Source organism: Sylvia atricapilla, chromosome 6 (assembly GCF_009819655.1).
Source record: "Sylvia atricapilla isolate bSylAtr1 chromosome 6, bSylAtr1.pri, whole genome shotgun sequence".
Classification (NCBI taxonomy): domain Eukaryota; kingdom Metazoa; phylum Chordata; class Aves; order Passeriformes; family Sylviidae; genus Sylvia; species Sylvia atricapilla.
The window spans coordinates 58,348,070-58,369,652 of record NC_089145.1 but is presented as its reverse complement, the minus strand read 5'-3'; the positions used below and the strand labels follow the sequence as shown (position 1 = coordinate 58,369,652).

The following is a 21,583-nucleotide window of genomic DNA, read 5'->3' as shown; positions in this document are numbered from 1 at the left end:
TCTGCATTACATTCATCAACTGCAAAATTCTCCTCTCTCACCCTTCCAGGGTGGTCGATGCTGAACTTATGCAAATTGTCCTGTCTGTCCATTTATGTCTTCAACCTTAATGTCTACAGCATATTTACAGAGGAACCAGATTGGCTTATAATATATTACAAGGACCTAACAAAAGCTTTTCTTGTTTAAAAAAATACATGCTGAGTTCTTTTATTTAAAAATAGTTGTAATGCTATATTTTTAATTTACTTGTAACTGCATAAAATATAATTAAGGTCTCTATATATGAAAATGCATGTTTTTAGTCATCACTTTAAACCCTCCAGTGGTTGTTTGATAGTCACCCAAGTCTTTATTCTGAATACTTGGATAGATATATCTGAAACTTGATGAAGTGTGTGCTTGATAAAAATAAACCTATGAAAAAAAATTAAAGCGTGGTAAAGAGAATAGTAATTGAACCTTTCTGTAGACTGTTTTAGGTTGTTACATCTAGTCTTATTTATAAATGTTTAATAATATAGCTATTTAAGCAGAGGTTGGGTTTTCACTGTTTTGTTGTTGTTGGTTTTTTTTTTTTCCCAAAGTGAAACAATCTTGTTTAATCCCATGTACCCAGGGTGGCTAAAGTAGAAGTGCAGCCACAAACAGAATTAAAGTAGTGGTGATGCACAAAAAGAATTTATGGAATTTAACATGCTCAACTACTTGGGAAAATTTTGGTCAGGTTAGTTTTCATTATTGTTAAGATCAGACGACTGAGCCTATAGCAAAATTAAACAATTGGTTGGAGTCTTCTGATGACAATAGCGTGCCCTTTTTACCATGAAACTGTGGAAATGCTCTGCGCCTCTTCCCAGCACCCAGAGTCATCCACCCCCATCTTATAATTCAACCTGCAAACAGATTAAGCAGCTGAGTTTGTGGAAAGTGTGTTTACTTTGAGCTAAGAACCCTTGTGTGACACTATAGAGATTCCTCTGACACCTCTGGGAGAGCTACACAGACAGTTCGTACTCATCAGCAGGGAAACCGGGCTGAGAATTCCCAATTTCTTTGTAACCTCAACTGCCTCATACAAATTAGTGTTTGGCAATTAGGCAGGAACTCATTTGTTAGCTTAGCATTTTATTTAGAAGGTGTAGGATGTTCTACATTTCAAAAAAGAGCTGACAATTTATAAACCTGTCAACAGAAAGGCGCTTCGGTATTAATTACAGTAGTATTAATTATTAGCACTGCCTTAAGAGGATACTTAACGTAGTTTAAAATGTGGCACTGAAATTCATAGAGTAAAGACCATTCTAAAATAACTGTTTTCTTGACTTTTTTAAATACTCAACTAAAATTGAATTCTGACATATGAAGGAAGTACTTTTGTCAGCTGTATAAAGTATCTTCTCAATATTGCTCAGTAAAACAGCAACAGTTAAAAATCAGAAGAGTGAAATAATTATGACCACTGAGAAAGAGCATCCTTGTAATTAATAAAATAATGTTGAGAAAGGATGTACTTTGTATCTTCATGCAATGTAGTTTACTGGTTTGACATTGCCTTTGCTAAACTGTTCTCTGGCAACACTGAAGAATTTTTTTAATATTCTTAAAAACTTCAGTGTTTGCATTCAGCATGATATGCAGAGCTTAAAGGAGAGTTGTAATTCTCCACAGCATTTCCATCATGTCAGCCATTTGTGTACCCACCAGCAGTTGTTGCTTTCTAAACGTCAGACCCAAGGCAGAAAAGTGGTCCTGTGCTTTCCATCAGGACAAAAAGCATCTAAAAAATTTCTTGATCCTATTTCATACAAAACAGCAGCTGTGAACCAGAAGGGGGATGTTTTGGTATCTACTTATAGTGAACTTGGATGTAGTAAGCATCTGTTTATACTGAAGTAGGGTGAACATCTCACATTGGCTCACCGCAGTGGGAGTTATAAATTGAGATTGTGCTCTTGCCTTTGAAAATGATGCACCATCCTAAAAGGGGTGCTGGTGTAAAACAAGAAACATTGATGATCAGGGAGTGACCACACAGATTTAGCTGCATTTGCTTGAATCTGTTTTGATTTTGAGACTCTATCAAGATACACTTTGACTTTTAAGAGAGTGCTATGCTTTTTAAAGCAAGTACACATTTTAACTGTAGTCTATGTATATAAATAGATGTATGTGCACACATAATACATATTTATTCAATGGACTGTTATGATCTAAACAATAATATTTTAAATCAATACTCTGGAATGGCTATGACTATAATTTTCTAGATTTAATTAATGTTTCTATTTCATGGTTACAAAGAATCAGGACAAGGCACAAAATTCACCAGGAGTGTTGGTATAGTACCACAGGCCCCCTGCAAGTTTGTCCTGCCTGAGAAGCCAGGAGCCACCTGGTGCAGTCCCAGCAGGAAAACGGGGCTGACCTGGAGAAGGTGGCTGGGAGAGTGTGTGAATTAATTAATTCCTCTCTCAACAGAGGAAGCAAGGCATTTTAAAAATGTCCTTCCGGCTGGAACCTCTGGGATTGTGGAGTGGTTGCTGATGTCAGTGAGATCAGAGGAGGTTATAATGTAATACCAGATCAATATTAGCCAATTATCAGTAAAGGTTGAGGCCACTCTGGATGTGGTTTTTCCAGGAAATGTTCTATTTTTCTGCAACAGCTTTGCAGCCCGAGTGAATTTTAATGCAATTTGTCTATTGGAGGCTTCTAATTTTTTTTCCTCATAATTTAATGAATCTAGCTCAGTAACGTGCAGCTCTGCATGTGAGCACAGCTACTCTTGCATAGTCATGTAGCTGTGTGAAGTGGCAAAGGAGGGTGAGTGGGTAGAATTTCTATGTCATCCTCTAAAAATAAACACAAATCCACAACGTAACACTGCAGTGCTAAAATATACAGGTATGAAAATAAGCATAAATGGTGAGAAGAATCCTGCTTGTGTACTTCGTCAAGGTAGTTCTGACTATGAAAAAAAGTTAATATAAAAGTGATGCAAACCAGAAGTCATTGCTTCATTTGTCCTTAACTGTTCATTAGAGACCTTTTCTTTTAATTTTTTTTCTTTCTTTTAAGGAGGAAGTCAGTAGAGTTACAGCTTTGGATAAAAATATTTCAGTTGATTGAATTCATAAGAAAACTAAGTGGTCCTCTGAATTAAATTCTATCCTTAATAACATTTGCATTACCCTTTAAGGTCTGATTTTTTTTTTTTGACCGCCTAAATTTCATTGTGACTGGAGCACACCCTTTATTTGTTTAGTCCTGAATTTCCCTCCAGCCTTTTTGAAAACGCTTTCTCTGCTTTTGTCCTTGTTCATTTGTTTTCTTAGCTGATGCTGATACATATAAGTTGATCCATGAAACAACAAAAACAGTTATTATCAACAGTTGACATGGCTGAAAAGAATACAAAAAATGTACAGAAATAAGAAGCAAGCATTTATTAAGTAGTGTCCCCCTCTTCTGCAAGTAAAACTAATCTGCCTTCTGAGTGCAGGAGCTGTGTGCGTTTCACATCAATGTTCAACACGTTCTTCAGTGCTGGCTGGAGGGTCTAATCTTTCCCAGAATGATCAGAGCAGTGCAGTTCAAGAACAAGGATGAATATTTGAATAATCACACCACAATGTGAGGTGACCCTCCGACAGGGGACTGACCAGATACACATATGGATTTTGGGAAGAAGCTCTGATGCTCTTTTTTAACACAGCTGTGAGAAGAATGTGGCTAAGACCCAGTAGTCTTTCTGGAGTATAGCTGGCAAAGGAAACCATGAGGAGAAGAGAATTTAACACATGGATGTAAGGGGAGTTTGCTTCATTGATGTGATCTGAGGGGAATGTCTAATGACTGGAAGAATCAAACTTGGCAATGAAAACACAAAGCTCTTTTCATCAATTCAAACGCTGACTCTAAAGCTGCAGATGGTTACCTCCAGCCTTGCCTATTCAGTGTGGGGTTGTATAAAATGGCACTTTGGTGAATACTAATAGATCAAAACAAAGATTTAATAACATAAAGATGTGGTGTTCATTTTTAAATGAGGATACAGGTCAGTGTCTCAGAAAAGAGTGAAGTAAGTATCTTTATGTATGGGTCTAAAGTCTCTAGAGATTTTTAACTGCAAACATATCTTTAGTGTGCAGATTGTATTCAGTACAGGGCAGCTATGCAGGGAACGGGCTAAAAGCAAGATTTCTGAATTTTTATACTAATTGAGCCTCTTTGCAACATGCAAATATTGTTAACTAGTTATCTCCCTTTTAAAATCATACCTACATATATTTAGCTGAAGTATACATTGTAGCTTGTATGCGTTGAGCTACTTGTTGTAGAAAAGAATGGAGCTAGTTAATTAGAAATTGCAGGCAGAAGCACTTCACAAAAGAAACAAGTTGTACATTCACTGGGACTTAAAGCTGTTTGTTTTGGAGGAACCACCAAGTCTTAGAGAACTCAGTTGGCTTTATTATAAATTTAAGAGAGATAATTCTTTTGTTTTCTTCTTTCGAAACGATAAATGTGATTTGATTTCTTACTTTATTAAGATGTTATATTTAGATGTTGAGACTTTTCTATTAAAACTGTACTGGACTTTTTTTTTTTTTTTTTTTTTTCTTACCAAATTGTACTCTGGTGCATGTCAGATCAAAACATTAAATACTGGAGGCTAGGAGTACAATTTCATAGATACTAATAGTTTCACTGATTTGTATCAGTAAATAATTTAGCACATGTCAAAAGTGATTTTCCTTTTTAATGATAACTACTGAGCTGCCCTTTGCTGCGAATTTCTGCTGAGTTTGAATAGTAGTTGGTCATCTTTTAATATCATATGGGGAATAATTTAACTGGTGCTAGTGTTTTGAAATGTAAAGTAAGTCCTGGTGTCTTGTTGAAGAATGTAGATACAGAGCTAGTTTCTTAGTTACAGCAAACTGACTTTGCTCTGTGGCACTAAGTTGCATTCATTTGTCCCGGTTCAGGGTGTGACCTGTAGTTTACTGAGAAACAGATGCTGGTGGGTGCATTCAAAAGACAAGTGAGTGAGGGCAAGGTGCTAAGAATCTTATACTTGCTATAGCAATCCACAGAAGTCAATGGACATCAGAGTTTTTATGGAAGGAAGTGGAAAGCAAAGGAAGACAACTTTTGTAGCAGTCTGAGATACCAATGCAAATTAGCAAAGGTTCTGGATTTTCAGAATTGGATCAAATCTTATTAAAGGGGATTCAAAATGGGAAAAAAAAAACTCCTTAATGAGGACTGATGTGTTGGCTGCCTCATACAATGATTAAAAGCAGATTATAAGCTCCATGGGGCCCATAAGAGATACACAATCTCCACAGGCAGGGTTTTATGGTGTTTAGGAAACCCACACTAGCCAGATGGAAGATTCCCAGACACACAAAACCACCACACACTCTGAAGAATTCTGCAGAGCTGATGCAAATTTTTTTGGCATACTAGACATGAATAGGAGCATTAGAAAGTCCAAAACACAAAAATCTAGTAATAGTGACTCATATCACATACAAAATTGTCACCATAGAGTAGCAATTAGAGGCAGTGTGAATGTACTGGATTTAGGGGCAATAGGCTGGAGTATTCTGGTTTACTCAGTGAGGAAATAAGACTAATTGAAATGTGTGGAAAAAGTCATGTTTGATCTAACTGGAAGCAGTACATAGCAGGGTCAGAATTTTTTTTAATACTTGGAATTCTGCACTAACACCAGTTATTCCTCTCAGAAAATTCTCCTCAGACTGCACTAATATGCATGGTGAAATGATGAATTAAACAGTCTTGTAGAGATACCTTTTTGTTGTATTAAAAAAAGAATTGAGTAAGCCAATGAGGTTATGTGCAGCCTCAGAGAAATTCAACATATAGACAGAAATCAATTTTCTGGGTCTGAAGGAAGTAAAATATTGAACTAATATTCAAATCTAAGGTGAGCTGCACAAATTCAGTGGTGGCATATTCTCTGGACTGCTGTCATTACACATTTCTGCATCACTGGGCAGATCCTTTTTCCCTTGGTAAGGCTAACGTATTATTCATACTGTACAAAAGGAAATACGTAACTTTTGGAAAGCTGGAATGAAATGTATTTTCCTTATTGGATTATATTATCTTTATTGAATTACACCAGTTTTTTTTTAACTGGGCACTTCATGTTGCTTGCAGTCCAGCTAAAAATTTGCTGTGATATGCTGGAGGATGTGATGGAGGAAGTGCCTAATAACTCAGTACACTAATACTGGTAACTTCTCAGCCCAAAGAAGCACTTTGGATAAGCACTTGGGAGAGGAGGACTTGGATAAGCATAAGCAGAAAACTTATAACTAAAAAATCATAAAACAGTTGACTTTTTGTCTTTTCTGCCTGGGTTCTCTGCAGACCTAAATGGAGGAGCACATGCTGAGACAGAGTGAGGCACGCTGGTTTCAGAGATCCATGCAGAGCAGTGTGACATCACACATTTCTTTCAAAACTGTCCTTGGCATCTGCCCCCATCCCACCCTTAGTTTTCTGAGCAGCTGTTTGGGAGCAGGGATTCTCCTCCAGGGTGGGACAGAATGGATCTGAGTTTTCTCCTCCATCTGTGGAGATCCTGATTCAGATCTCCTGTACCTCAGAGGAGTGTTTTAGCCACACAGGTCTGGTCTGGATGCTCCCTGCTGCTTGCTTTGAAGCAGTGCTGTGTAACAGAAAATAGTGCAGGCTGCTTGGACCAGAGACGAGCAAATAGTCTACTCACCTCTGAGAAACAAGACCTGTTTCTGACACCTTTAGGGTTTTTTCTCAGTTTTAATCCAATGCCTCTTGCGCATAAATCAAAAACCAGTATCAGAACTTCCATGTCTTGTTTTCCAGGTAGGCACCCTTGGTCACCACCCACAGAATCACCCCTTCAGGTCTAGTAGCGTTTAATATGTTTCTTCTTTAGAAATTCACAGCTTCAGAAAGAAAAGTGTGGTAGTGTCTTCAACCCTGGTGTGTGCTGCTCCCCTGAGAGCAGTAGATGGTAGATGTGGGTTAAAACCAGGTTTTCCTTAGCTTGGCTGAATTTTCTTGTCTTGAAAAGGAGAACTGGTAGCACTGCTGTTATCTTTATCACCTTGAAAGAAACTTGTGGCTTTAGTTTGAGAGAAGGTACCTTGAGGACTTCTGGACAGCCTGGAGCAAGACACCAAAATCAAGGGGCTGCCCTTAGTCGAGCAGGTTATGATATCACTACTGAAAGGCTCATAATGTGTGAAATTGCTAGAGCAGATTATGGGATCTCCTTCTCCTGGATATTTTGGGTGTCATAAATCGTAGTGAGGCCTGTGGCATGGGACAATTCATGATCAGTATCATGCTCAGTGGTGCACTTAACAGAATGAGCCCCCCAAAAAATCCCAATCAAAGGGAATGACAGATGTGCTTTTTGTGCATTCCTTGCACAGCCAAGATACCCACTGGCTGCAGGGAGGTTCACATGGATGAAGAATGCAAAACTGCACATACAGTCAAAGTCAAGTATTTATTTTCTTTTTGTAGCTATGGTTTACTTTTACTTAACCTCTGTACATTGTGGATTGCAGTGCGGATATTGTTTTGTTAAAGTATGGGTAGTTACAATATAAACACAAATATTTATTGTCATTTGAATATTTATCATCTCAGCCTTTCACCAAAAAAAAAAAAAAAAAAAAAAAAAGCGGCGCTGAAACTTCATTCTCTCAAACACTGAAATGTATTCTATGAAAGTCAAATGTTTTCAGAGTCAACATAATCACAGCATCCCAGTTTTTGACCTGTGTGTTCATTTACAGTTTACTTATAGCTGCTTCAGAGAGATGGAAGTTTGTAGATTACAACGTGGTTTATTGATTTATCAGTAGCAAAATACACTAAGTATACACTCAGTAAACTGGATCAGCTAGCTCTTGGGCTTGTATTGTATAATATCAGCTTGTTGTGGAATACTTCAGAACAAAATCAGAATGTTGGCATAGTTAACTTCAGTGGTGTAAACCAGACTTGCAAAGACTAATATTTAGTAAGACCAATAACACAAACAAATTAGATTTTGAAGTTGTTTGCCCAATAGGAAGAAGCATGCTGACACAATATTTGTAAGCTTATAGTTAACTAGTCTATGACAAATTATTAAATAACTTTGAACAGCAGATTGAGTGCTCCTTGAAAAATAGCAAGAAAACTTTTTCTCAGACCTACTTTTTTTTTTTTTTCCAAGATGATAAAAAGAGTGTCACAGCAAATACCCATTTGCTTTAATATTTTATATCCAAATAAAATAAGTCGATGGCATTTACATTGCCGTTACTAAATAGTATTTGGTTTGTTTGCAAGAGTCATTTATTTGTGGCTTGGCTGAAGGAATAAAAATAAATTTGCGGTTCTTTCTGTTAATACTCATACTGTTTCTTAACATATGCAAAAGATTGAATACTGTACATGTATATGCAGAAGCTCAAAAAGAAAACCCAGACTTTCTGAAGCTTTTGAATTACGTATAACCTTTTAGAGAATTGCTGGGGCAGTTCTTGACAACAACAAAAAAGAAATAACTGACTAAGCCAACAAAGTATTTGATTTTAAGCTACCTTGAAATAATTTAAATTTTCCCACTGCTTAAAATTAAGTATACCTGTTCTAAACCAGGGGTTAGGTCTCTGAGAAAAAAATTACAGTTTGTTTTTCTCATCTACTACTGAGCCATTAATTAATAGTCAGATTTTTCCATAAGGTTTTTTTTAATAACAAGATTTTTTACGCTATCTGTACTTTTGAGAGCTAACAACAGCTTTAACCCCATAATCACCACTGTTTTTTGTTGTCAAGTTGCTCAACTTCCCTGTTCTACATTTATGCTCTGATGTGGGTATAAGGATATAGATCCAAACACTGACCTCTTGGAAGGCATAAATCTTTAGGGTCAAATTTTACCATTTTATCTTCAAGTCATGGAATTCTTGCCCATAGGAAGTACCAGAATTCAGCCTTTGAATGAAAGACACTGCAGGTATTGTGTATTGTGCAGGTATTGAAATGTGTACACTAAAATTCTTTTATTTAGCAATTTATTTTGTGCTTCATAATGTATGCATTCTGTCATTTCTATTTCAATCGTTGATAAAATAATCATAATTTATTTAAAGGATATAACATACACACATCAGGAAAATGGATATCTAAATGGTGCACTCAACAAAAAAGATATTTTATAGATTTTACTCTACACTTTTGAAGAATTTTGTGACTCTTTATGGAAAGCCAAATTTTTATGCTTACATGAACAGAAATTAGAAGGTTTTTCTCCTACAATCAGTCCCACTCATGTCATCCACCAGACAGAATTGCCACCAGGGGAAACATTAGGAGGAAAAGTGGATGTTTTGTCCAAGGAATTTTTTTTGTTAGTTTTTGAGGAAAGACTGCCCTTTTTGTCTAGAAATATTTTTTAGAAGTATGACTAGGTGTGAGTTGTCCTGAAACCACCAGATGGGTAGAGAGTTCACCTACCAGTCTAAGCCCATTATGAAGGACTTATCACTAGTAAGAGCTGAGTAAAATGCTTTTCTTTTATATCCATACCTGTTTCCATTGCTATTTGATCTCTTAGTGATATGGATATCATTCCACCTTACGCAATATCACATGAGTGATAAAATACGACGAACCCATGTAAAACCTATTTTTAATGTGGAGGGATTTGATGACGGTTTATAGGAAAGAATTTTCTCTCCATGAGCTCCAGATTAATTTTGGTCAAGGGGTGGAACCATCTCAGAGTGGTGGAACAGGTCTAAGAGCTGCTTGGAGCCATCAAGTCTGCATTGGGTTTTTTTAAATACTTGTAGAATCAAGGAAAAAGTTCATGTTATCTTTCTTGTTAATGATATGAAGAGCAGTTTGCCAGAGCTGTGCTTTGATGGGATGTACTTGTGAAACAGGCTGAGTAGTTGTCATGGTTTAACCCAGCCAGCAGCCAAGCCCCACACTGCTGCTCACTCCCTCCCTCACCAGTGGGATTGGAGGAATAAAAACTGGAAAACTCATGAGTTGAGACACAGACAGATTCATAGGAAAAGCAAAAGCTGCACATGCAAGCAAAGCAAAACAAGGAATAGATTCACTACTTCCCATGGCAGGGAGGTGTTCAACCATCTCCAGGAGAGCATGACACAGAACAGCTGCTTGGGAAGACAAACACCATCAATCTGAATATCCCCTCTTCCACCTCCTTCCTCTTCCCTTTTATACTGAGCACAATGTCATGTGGTCTGGAGTATCCCTTTGGTCAGTTTGGATCACCTGTCCCAGCTGTGTCTCCTCCCAACCTTCCCTGGACCTCAAGCCTCTTTGCCAGCGTGGCATTACAGAAAAGGCCTCGGCTCTTTGTAATGCCTGCTCACCAATAACAAAACCATCTCTATATTATTAACCCTGTGCTCAGCACAAATCCAGCACACAGCCCCACACCAGCCACAAGAAAATTATCTCTACCCCAGCCAACACCAGCACCACAGTGCATCAGTATTTGCACTTGTACAAACTCATTGTGAACAGGACTTGAGAATAGAATGTCTGAAGGATGAGACTTGCCTGCAGTAGGCAGATATGAGAGGTTCAGACTTGACTTTACAAGTCTAACATGCAGAAAGGTGTGATGTGCTGGTTTCAGACCGATACTTGCAACTTATAGAGTCTCTTAATAACCCCATTCTCTGCAGAACTGTAAATAAACTGTTCATTTTGAGCAAATTTGAAGCTGTTTGTTTTAGATAATAATTTTTCACATAGCTTTTAAATTTTCCTGAAGATGGATTTAGAACAAACCAAAGTCCTCTATAAAGGAGGTGCTTTTTTTCATCTCCTGAAATACATTTCTGTTGAATATAGTATAAGAAAATTGGTGAGCTGTTTCCAGACACGGTTCAGAGACCGAATTGCGAGGCTGAGAGAAGAAGGCTCTCTATTCAGCAATTTTAGGCTCTAATTCAGCAGGATACTTCTTTATTATTATTATTATTATGTATGTGCATATGAGGAACCCAGATCTGAGACTATATTGCTCTCAAGAATGTGAAGAACAGATCAGAGACACAATACAGTTACCTGTGATTGATGGCACTCTAATGATACCAAACATCATGACCAAGGGGCAGGACTAGTGTTCATCAGGAGTTTTCAGGAATGAATATTTTTCCCTCTTCAAATGAATAAATGTAAATGTAAAATGGTAGGATACTTTCTGTGGGGAAGACATAAGCATAAGGTAAAACTGCTAGTTTTCCATAAGCAGGCAACACAGACTGCCAGGAAGTATTTCACAATAAAATCCAGGAGACCCTTGCCTATTCATATCAGCACAAACTTCATGGAAATGTAAGGAGTATACTGTAAGGAGTAGGTTCCCATGCCAAGATTTCTCCTAAGAAAAGAAAGCAGCTGTGACACCAAATGTGTGGAAACAGTAGTTGTCAGTGGTAAAAGTAATTCAGGCTTATGGAAGAAGGTATACAAAAGGTTTTTCTGGCACAAAATATTTATTTTGCAAAAAAATTTCTATATAAACTGTTGGATTCAAACTGGAGTAATAAGGTAAATTTGGAGATTTGATTGAATAATCTGGTTTGTATCATTTGGCTTTAAAATATGCCAATATATCCTCTATTTCAGCTATTGTTTATTTTTTATCTCTAATACCAGCCTCATGCTCAGATGTGAATGGTCCATCCAATAGTAAGAGCCTGGTCTTTATGATATGTTGTAGATTTCGATGTACTGAAATTCAGTGTATTTGTTTCAGGGTTTATTTTTCTTTCTCAGAAGCTCATTAATTTTTGGCAATAAGCATATGCTGTCCTGAGCAAGCATTTGAAAGTAAAGGAGTGATACCTTTCACAAGGTGGCATTAAATCCAGCATAGAAGCCAAGTCCTGATTCTGTATTATCCTGTGATGTGTAACAATCGACATCAATGCAAAGTAGGGTGAAATGCTGTCAAAATAGACCAACTGTGTTTACTGCTCACTTTTCCTGCTGTTAGTGATGGCACAAGGTGAATAGTAATGGTGAGCTAGCTCTAATCTTCCAAACAGAAGGTAGAGGGCAAACAAGACAAGATTAGTTATTGTGGACCACAGATAAAGGCTTAATATTTTAGCCAAGGCCTGTGTAAGCCGGGTTTATTTTGAAATATGTCTGCTGTCAAGAGCCCAACTGGCTGTATTTGCTTCTAAGTTTAATCATATACAGAATTACTCTTTTGGGTTGAGAAGATGCTGAAAGGGATTTAATAGGAATGCCTGTTTGGTGGCAGTGCTTTTCAGAGGCAGGATGGTTTGCCCTGCCAAATTGAAGGCCTGTACATTTAATGGAACATACTTTTTGGAGTGACATTACAAACAGTGCTGGGCAGGCAGGAATTGGTGGCAGTGCCTGTAGTGATTAGATTCAGCCCTGTGGTCTACCATGGTTTAGAGCTCACTGATGCTGCTAAATCAACCTCTAAGACATATGTTTTGAGACCAGAAAGGCCCATTAATACCAGTCAGTCCAGCCACCTGTCTGACAGAGGGCACTGAATTATACTCAGCATCAGGTTCAAAAGCATGGCTGAACTCCAGTGTGCCATTTAAAAAGACACCCTGCCTCTGATCCAAAACATGCAGAAGGAACTTTGTTAAGAAGAGAGAGGCAGCCTGTGCTTTGGAATCACATGTGGTCTTTATGACTGTGATAGTTTATGAAGGAATTTTTACAGACCATTGAATTCAAGGGGCAGTGGTTTTTACCAAGATGATAAAAAAACTATTGTTAAAAAGGTAGGCTTTAGAGGTGGCAAAAACAATACCTGAATTGAGGAATCAATCAGGATAATTAAAAAATCACTGAATCAGCCAGGAGTAAGAGGGTGATGGCTGTGTACATGGTAGATAGGTCATATACTTCATACCAGGCTTCAAACCAGTGAATATTTAATTATTTTATTCAATCAAAGAAGCCTCACATTTTGAAACTGAGAACAAGCCACCCCAACACCCAGGATTAACAGAGTGATATTCCCTTGAGAGGGAAGCAGCTGGGGTCCAGTTCCCTCCTGCACATAATAGAGCTGAACCAGTTGGTTCCAGCCTCCTGAGTAAATGATCCTAAGCCAAGTGACTGGTTTCTGGGCAAGACCAGTATCACAGCAGCCTCTCTTCTCTGTGTCATTTGTTTCCTTGAATTGACAGAAAATGCCTGGAAATAAATATGCCATTCAGACTTTTTGAAGTTTATCCAAGAGGAAAACTGAAGGAAAGGATAGGGAAAGGTAGGGAGTTAATTTATTCTAAATGAAATTAAGTGAGTTTGTTTGTATGATGACTCACCAAACAATAATTCACTGAACTCTGCTGCTGCACTGCTTGCTGTGCTTTTTTTTTTTTTTTTTGGTCCAATGCATTTTATTTATCTAGTAATTTTTAAAATTATCTAATATATTTTCAAAAGCTTGGTTTCTAAAGAGAATTAGTGTCAGCAAAACACATTCCACAAGAAGCCAGAAATCATGCAACTAAGGCCATCTTCATAGCCTAAGCCTAATCTTATCTACTGGAAAGATAACCAAGGGTTATAGCTTAGGTTTATAAGCCTTTATATAGCATTTCAAAATCCAGGATGATTTTGTTTTTATCACTTAACTCCTCCATTTGCAGGGAGAAACCATTGTTTTTGGCTAGTCTATATATTGCTTTGCAGATTAGGACATGGGCTACTTGAAGGGTGTCCTTTCCTGTCACTTGGATGTCCATTTTGTCTGTCTCTGGGGCGTGATTCCTGGGAAGGTCACTCCATGACTCTACAACTGTCACATTCAGAACTTGAGAGTAAAGGCTGCTGTTGTCTTTGGGGTGAGTTACTTTGGCCAGAGATGGAGGGGTGTGGAAGTCATGCAATTGCAGGGTTTTTACTGATCCCAAGCTACAGGTTAGAGCTAGACCTCTTCAGCAGAATATATGAAAGGGGGAAGCAAGGCAAAAATGGGCATAAGAGTAAGCAGCAGAGAGTAGTAGGTAACACACTTGCATGGATCTGTTCAACTTCTGGGCTCCCAGAGCAAACTTCTCTGTCAGTTAGGATTTTAAGTGTGCTTTATGGGGACTATAAAGACTGTAAGTCTAAAATCAAAATTGTTTTTACTCACAGGAATAAACCTTTGCTGAAAGGATTGTGAAGCAGTCCAGGATCTGTGTAAAAACACCCCACATAACAACATACACTCCATCCAGGCATTAACAGCTGTGTGCATAGGTGACAAGGGAACACACTTTGAAATAACTGGAAGAGAAGTTAAGAGTGGTTGAGAATTTGTCTTGGGGAAGACTCACCTAATAATGATCCTGTTCAGGTAGCTTTCCTCTAAAGATAAGGATCTTCTTCAAGCTTTAAAAGGACATAATGAAGCCTGTAATATCATAGCAGCAAGCCCCTTAGAGAATTCTTTTTATTTCTGTATAGAACACAGATTCAACTGCTTCATTCCAAATTTGTATGGACGAAGCACTAAGCCACTGCAATTAAAGGCTCTTAACAGTGTGGTTTTTGATAACTTAAGAATAATGATGGACTGGGTGTCCCTTTCCTAAATTGGGTGTTTTGTTTAATTTTCTATTTTGTGGGAGCATTACAGAAGTATGTAGTGTAGATAAAGAATATTTCTAGCCATCATCTTTGTGCTTTTCATCAATGCAGATTTCATCTATCATGAAAAGTGCTTTACTTTTTTTTTACTTTTTTACTTTTGGATATATGTAAATCAGTAGAAATAAAACCCAAGTTGTACCTATCCATCTGAATCCATAGTTTTTTCCTTTATTTTATATGTCATTTGGTAATCACTTTGCATGCATACAGCAATTGTGTAAAGGACGCTGATGTGGCACTTGTCGAGAGAATTTATTTGTTAAGGAACAGATTTTCTAGAAGTATTTGAAGGACCAAGAAATAATGAAGGTGATCTACTGCAGTTTTCAAAAATTTCTAAGGAAGAAATTAAAATCTGTGAGAATGAGGAGTGAGCCCTTAGGAGGCCTTGTAAAGCATTCCAGAAGGTTTGTGTCTGTCCTTGCACATTTGGACCCTCAGCACTACAGCAGAATGGCTCACCCACCATATCATTTTTCTCTCTGATCTAAAATATGAACTCAATTTTTTTTTTTCTTAAAGGACTTATTCAGTGCTTCATGAGGTGCAAATTCAGTGAGTGCCTTTCCTTACATCTCAGGAGAAAGTGTCATGTTGCACATTTAACTTACACTATGAGGACTCTTCACAAGCAAAAAGACAAGTGTCATTTGTTAGAATGCTAGAATTTTTTTTAAGATTTATCTTAGAATACAATCAAATGTAGTCAGTGCTGCTTTCAGTTAAGTAAAATTTGGTGAAATGACACAAAATAACAGAAGTTGCTTTCTTCATGTCTTCCATGTTTTGAATGAAACCCTGTAAACATTGAGACTAGTCCCCAGCACCTTCCATTCTTCTGTTTGAGTTACCTTTGATCGGGAGGTATAAAGCTGTTTACTGCAGTTTTCCACATTAAAATTCCCAGTCTCCAGAGGGAGCTGCCTTGCAGTGTCCCACTGGGCTGGGCACAAAGCCTTGCCACCGAGGGCTGCCTCTGCCACCCTCACAGGTAGCACCTCTCTGCCACCAGTGGCCTCTTGAGCTGCCTTTTATTGCTCACAAAGAAAATGTTGCCTCGTGTGAGTTGGGATGACAGAGTTGGGCCCTTGGTGAACAAAGAGTCCAGGATTACCATTCCAAAAAGCCCCCTGAGGCCTGTATCAAGAGTTATTAACCACTGATTCAGCGCATAGAATTATTTTGTAGGCTTAAGTGGGATTTCAGTGGTATATTGGGTCTTGTGTCTGTGTAGGGGTAAATTTTGCCCTCTGTTATTTTATCTTATAAATAGCTGTTACAATTTCTCTTTTTACATTGTTGCTTAAATCTCTTTCAAAGGTACAATATCTTAATCGGGTGCAACTTTTTTTTTCTCCTGATAAAAGAATAAATAAATTTGAGAATCCACGTATGACTGAAACAAAAGGCAAATAAGCTCGGCATGGTTTGTATTTGGTGAAGAATACCTCATTTTGATGATTTCAGTCATCATTCATTTGAAAAGCAGAAACTATGATTGTTAAGCCTCATTATTTTCAATGAAGCCTGACAGTTTCAAGGTTAAACAGAAGACAGCTACTTTCATCCCAGTGGTATTTCTCTTCAAATATGGGCAGCTCTTCACTGACTTGTTTTGCTCTGGTGTGCAGTGCCATTGCTTGGTCACAGAGTGGTGCACATCTAAACTCATTTGTAGGACAGTGTGCAAGCTGTGACATCCAACTTGTGTTTCCCCCAAAGGAGCCTCAATTTCTGAAGTCATTCCCCTGCCCCCCACCTTGTATAAGCCACACAATATTTCTTTTTAACTGAACAGTGATTTAAATAGGCCATGATCTCAGATTTTACAGGTTTTATGCTGTCTCCCAGAAAAACAATTTTCAGCCCAAACCTTCTGTTTGTCCAAACAGTTTGAAATGTTTCTCCAGTGCTTTAATGTCTCTGAAGTACATTAGGGAGTGTGCTAGTGTGAAAGAGACCTCCAGCAAGAGTTAAAATGGCTTAGAAATTGTCTGAATACACATGCTATTGAAAGAGGGCTAATCTGAAATTGCACATGGATTGACAAACGATGTAACAGGGGAAACTTCCCAATAAGAGAGGCTGACAAAGCTGTGACCGATCAGTAACTGAGTTAAAATCCTTAGAACTCAGAAAACATTAATGTATCCGTGTGAGAAAACTTCCAGGAGCAAATAACTTGTGAAATCCCTGACTTTCTGGACTGATGGCACTGAGTTATGGCTGTTTGGGTGCTGCCTCCATAAAGACAAAGTGCAGTAGATGTTATTTTACACAACTGGGGGAAAATGCACTAGCTGGTTGAGAAGGAAAAGTGACTATTGGAAAACTGAAGGGAGAGGAGCATTTTTTTTACCTGTGCATTCATTCCCTCAGTGTCCCTGTGGAACACCTAGAATGAGCTGAACTTTCCACATACTTTTCCTGGTGTCTGATGATTACATTTGGGTGGTGAATTCTTAATCTCATTTCAGGAATTAAGTCACCTGGTGAGTACAATGAGAGGTGTAGCTTCATCGTGCTTGGTGGTTCCTGGAAAACAAGAGTGTTTCAATACGTACCAAGCACATTAGTCACGACTTGTGCCAATAAATCCATGTTGACTAGTTTACATGCACCGAAGTTACTAATGCATTCATGAGATAAAATGCATTTTGCAATTTTGATAAAACTGTGTTGTTTTTATTTCCTATCTGCATTTCTCATGTTGTACGATTTTTTTTAATTGTCTTTAAAGATAAGAAAGAAATGGTCAACTTTGTAACAATGAACACAGCTATTTGAACCCATAGCTCTGTTTATCCATTGTGGAAGCTCCGTGTATAATATTCTGGACATGGCTCTGAAAGTATTCTGCTACACACAGTGTCTGCTTTTATATAGATAGTTTATTTGTGGGAGAGCTTTCATTGTAGGATACCAAAAAATACAGACAAATTCAAGAAATAACTTGAATGCATGATTTCTGGAATGCTGAAGATGAATGTGTGTAGATGCAAAATGATGAACAAATTTAGTCCTTTGCATTTGTCTACGTACTTTAACAAAAGAAAGATCAAATTAAGCCAGTGAGATTCTGAACCTGTGCCTTAAAAGTAAGAGGATTGGGCAGTTCTCTGTCCTACTTATTTAGACTGTTAATTTTTCTGTAGTTTTATTGACACAAGAATCACCCAGGCCACCTTCAAAATACCATCATCCACATCCTCAGAAACTTGGCTTGTTGAGTATTTTGAAAGGGTTTTTATATAAAATGCATTGGCTTTTAGTCATAAATTTATAAACTGGACAGTAAACGTATCTACTGGATAATGGGCAAGATATTCTTTAAGGGGAAACAATAGCTAAGTGCCACATTTAACAAGAGCCATGGACAGCTCATATTTTTAAAAGTGCAAAAATGAATTGTCCTGCTTACACCGAGGTGTATATGTACCACAGGATTGCTGCACAGGGATTTTTGTGTTAATGCCATAACAGGGACCTCAGATACTCCACGCACTAACAAAGGAAAAGAGAGTTGATATATATCACTGGCTGCAGATGGGTTGGGTTGTAGGTTAAAAAGTTTTTCGCAAGTTGTCTGCATTTTCCCTTAATGTCTGTCTTTTACAGTGGTGCTTTGTTTCTGAGCGTGACCACCACCAGGACAGCTTGGTTCAGTGCAAACACTGTCTCTTTCAGCCAGAACATTCCTAACATTAGCTTCCTTTTTTTTTTTTTTTTTTTTTTTTTTCTCTCTCTCCTCTCCCTCTCCCCTGCCCCCTCTCAGGTTGGAAAGGCTGGTGGACGTCCTGAGGAAGAAGGTTGGAGCAGGGACCATTAGGACCGTGATCTGATTGAAAGCTGTAGTCTAAGGAAGCTTTCACATCTGGTGACCAGGCTGCTTCATTCAGCACTGTGTAAACACTGAAGCCTTAACTTAGCAAACAGTTGTTAGAAGTGGGACACTCCAGCGACATTCCAAGCTGAGATAAAATCAAATCATAAATGTTTAACTACTTTGCTGCTGAGTTCTGTGATTTGTTAAAATGTTTCGCTGCAAACATGTATTTGTTTTTAACCGAATGCATTGTGGCATTGTGTGTTGTGAAAAATTATGTAGATGCTTATTTTACCAGTCTGTTCTCTCAGTGTTAGTAGGCTGTAGTCTGCTGCAAGGCACAGCATGGTCATTTTTTTAAATACTGCAGGCTTCAGGTTCAAAATGCTGCAAAGCAGTTTCAAAATTTAAATCCCTTCTTTTATTTGTGAGACTGCAAATAGCCCAGTATTTGTATGTTAAATATAATAGTTGATAAAGTAGGTTGGCATTCAAGAAATATCTCTGGCTGGTATATGGGATATTTTTTTCCTCCTTACTCATAGCCCACTGAATTGCAGGTAGTAACTGTGGCTACATCAAAGGGCAGGATAAATATATAGCTTTATACAGCAGTTGAATAGCTTCTGCTAATACATGGCATTTTCAGTGTACATTAAAAAGAAATTTACATTTAGGTTTCACTGGAAATACAGCTTAAAAAATTGCAACATGAAAGCCTTGTGACATTGTACAGTATCTCAGAGAGTGGAGAAAGGTTCCTGTATTGTTTTTAGTCACTCCTCTGTCCTTTTATAGGAGGGAAAAGCTCTCAGATTTCAGAAAGCACCTTATGAATTAAAAATCCACCTTTTCAGTGCTTGCCTCTTCTTATCCCTTCCCAACAAGACTCTGCTCTGCAGTGCAGGAGTACCATCCAGGTTGGGTTTGAGGCCAAACTGTCAGTCCTCAGCTTTTTGTACTCATGAAATGCCCTAGGACCTAAAAGCTGAGGCACAGAATCTTACAGGGAGGGGAGAAGCTGAGGGCTGAGGAAGAAAATTTGGGATACAAAGACACTATGGACCTTACAGATACATTAGGGTTGAACTTAGAGTTATGTTTGTGACCCAACCTCTCCCTGTGTGAACAGTCAGGTCAGTACTCGTATAATCCTGCTCAAGAAAGCAGCTGTAATCTCTGAACACCCCAAACTCAATAAAGAATCTCAACAGCCAGCTGGGCTTTAATGTCTTCTCAGGACCAGCCAACTCAGGCAAGGTGGATGTAGCTCCAGAGGCTTGCACTTGTCTGCTTTACTTTGTGTTTAATGTTGTTACATGGCCTTACCTCTTAATGCTTGCTTGTTCAGATGTTGTGATAGTGCAGTCCATCTGGAGAAAATAAAATTTCAATTTCAGGTGTAGAGAGAGACATTTTAATGTTTGTTTTTCCTTTCAAACACTTAAACCTTCTCCAGCTGCAGACCTAAGCCCCTCCCAGTTTCAGTTGACCAAACCTAACCTCTTGCAGGGAGATAAGTAGCATCCCTCCAAGCCACATTTACCCAAGTCACTTCTAGAGACTTCAGAAGTGCTCCTTTTTGACCTTTGGTCAATCCTAAGATAGCCAGTGAGTCTGGAGCCTCTCCCCCACACCTATTCAGTGGGAAGAAATTTTAATGCTTCCAAACCAGAGAATTGCCACCCCCCCCCCCCAGATTCCAGCCCCTTGTCCTCCTGTTCTCACTGAGCTTTGTGCACGAGGCACATGACAAGATCTCCTGAGCTGTCAGTGCTATTGAACCATTTCAGCCCAAAGACTGCCTTTGGCAATAACAAATAGAAGATGCCTAGGGAAGGGTACAAAGTCAGGCCAGCACTAGTGACCACTCTCCCAACTGGTGTCCCAGCAGCTTGTTAGTTAGAGGCTTTCTCAGCCAGAGGTGGTGTCTTTGTATTTAGCAGCATTTTTTCATGACCTGTTTTTTAATCCATTTAAATTGTTTGTATCTACTTGTTCCTTTCACAAGGTCTTATGCAGTTAATGATGCATTGAGTGAAGAAATACTTCCTTTTCTGTTATGAGCCAGCTCTGTTCATTCGCTATCACCTACTTTTTGTATGAGGGAAATGGTGAGGAACCATCCCCTGTTCATATTGTTTCCATGTCCCATGTGATTTTACATCTTTGGCATCATTTCCCCCACTTTTCTTTTCCAGACAGAACCCCTAGTCTCATTTAAAGGAGCTGTCTCATGTTTTTAATTGGACTTGTCATATTAATCTTCTTTTTGGTTTTTTTTTCCCAGCTCTGCAGTGTTTTTACTGAGATGCAACCAGAACCATTTTGTTCCTAGTGTTCAAAATACAGACAAAATGTGACTTTAATGGATGTCATAATGATGTTGTCTGTTTTATTCTCTGTGCTATTTGTAACCAGTTTTAGCATTGGACATGCTTTATGACAAATTGTTGGTATTATTGATATTAATATTATTGATATTACTATTTCTGTACTAAAACAACAACTCTAAATCTCCTCCCTCAGTTGTAATGGTCAGTTCAGAGTTCATTGTAGCTTATATAAAGACAGAACTGTTTTCTGAATACCTTGGGATTTATGGGTGCTGAATGTCACCTGTTATTTGACCATTCCCTGGTGACCATGAGCTCTTATTCCATCTCTTCTCACAGCTCCTATTTAATACTCACAGTACCAAAGCATCATCAGCATCTCCATGCTGAATATGGTGATATAAAATACTACCATCTCCAAATTAACCCCCTTTTCAAAGTGATTTCTTAGTTAAGTTAAACATGACTGGGACAAAGATCCCTGTAGGACAGTAAGGTAGCTTTTCCTTCACTGCAAAAATAAAACGTTTATTCTTATAAATTGTTTTAATATAACTTTGAAGTACTTGCTTTTCAGTGTAAAATCATTAGTTATTGCCTGGCAGCTTTTATGAGGAAGTTGTTTGCTCCTTTGAAAATGCAAGTTTACTGAATCAGGGCTTGTGCTCCATGCATGAATGTGCTGAGTTCCTCCTTCCCCTAG

The 21,583-nt window shown here is 38.2% G+C and overlaps 1 protein-coding gene across 1 annotated transcript in view; it reads left to right on the top strand.

The window, feature by feature from the left end:
- The window catches only part of MIPOL1 (mirror-image polydactyly 1), a 152,663-nt gene extending 132,434 nt beyond the window's left edge, over positions 1–20,229 (top strand). The window contains exon 12 of the mRNA XM_066322096.1: positions 18,494–20,229. Within this exon, the coding sequence (XP_066178193.1) occupies positions 18,494–18,560 (67 nt within the window). The 3' untranslated portion in view covers positions 18,561–20,229. The remainder of the gene's footprint in view (positions 1–18,493) is intronic.
- The last annotated feature ends 1,354 nt before the right edge of the window (positions 20,230–21,583 follow it).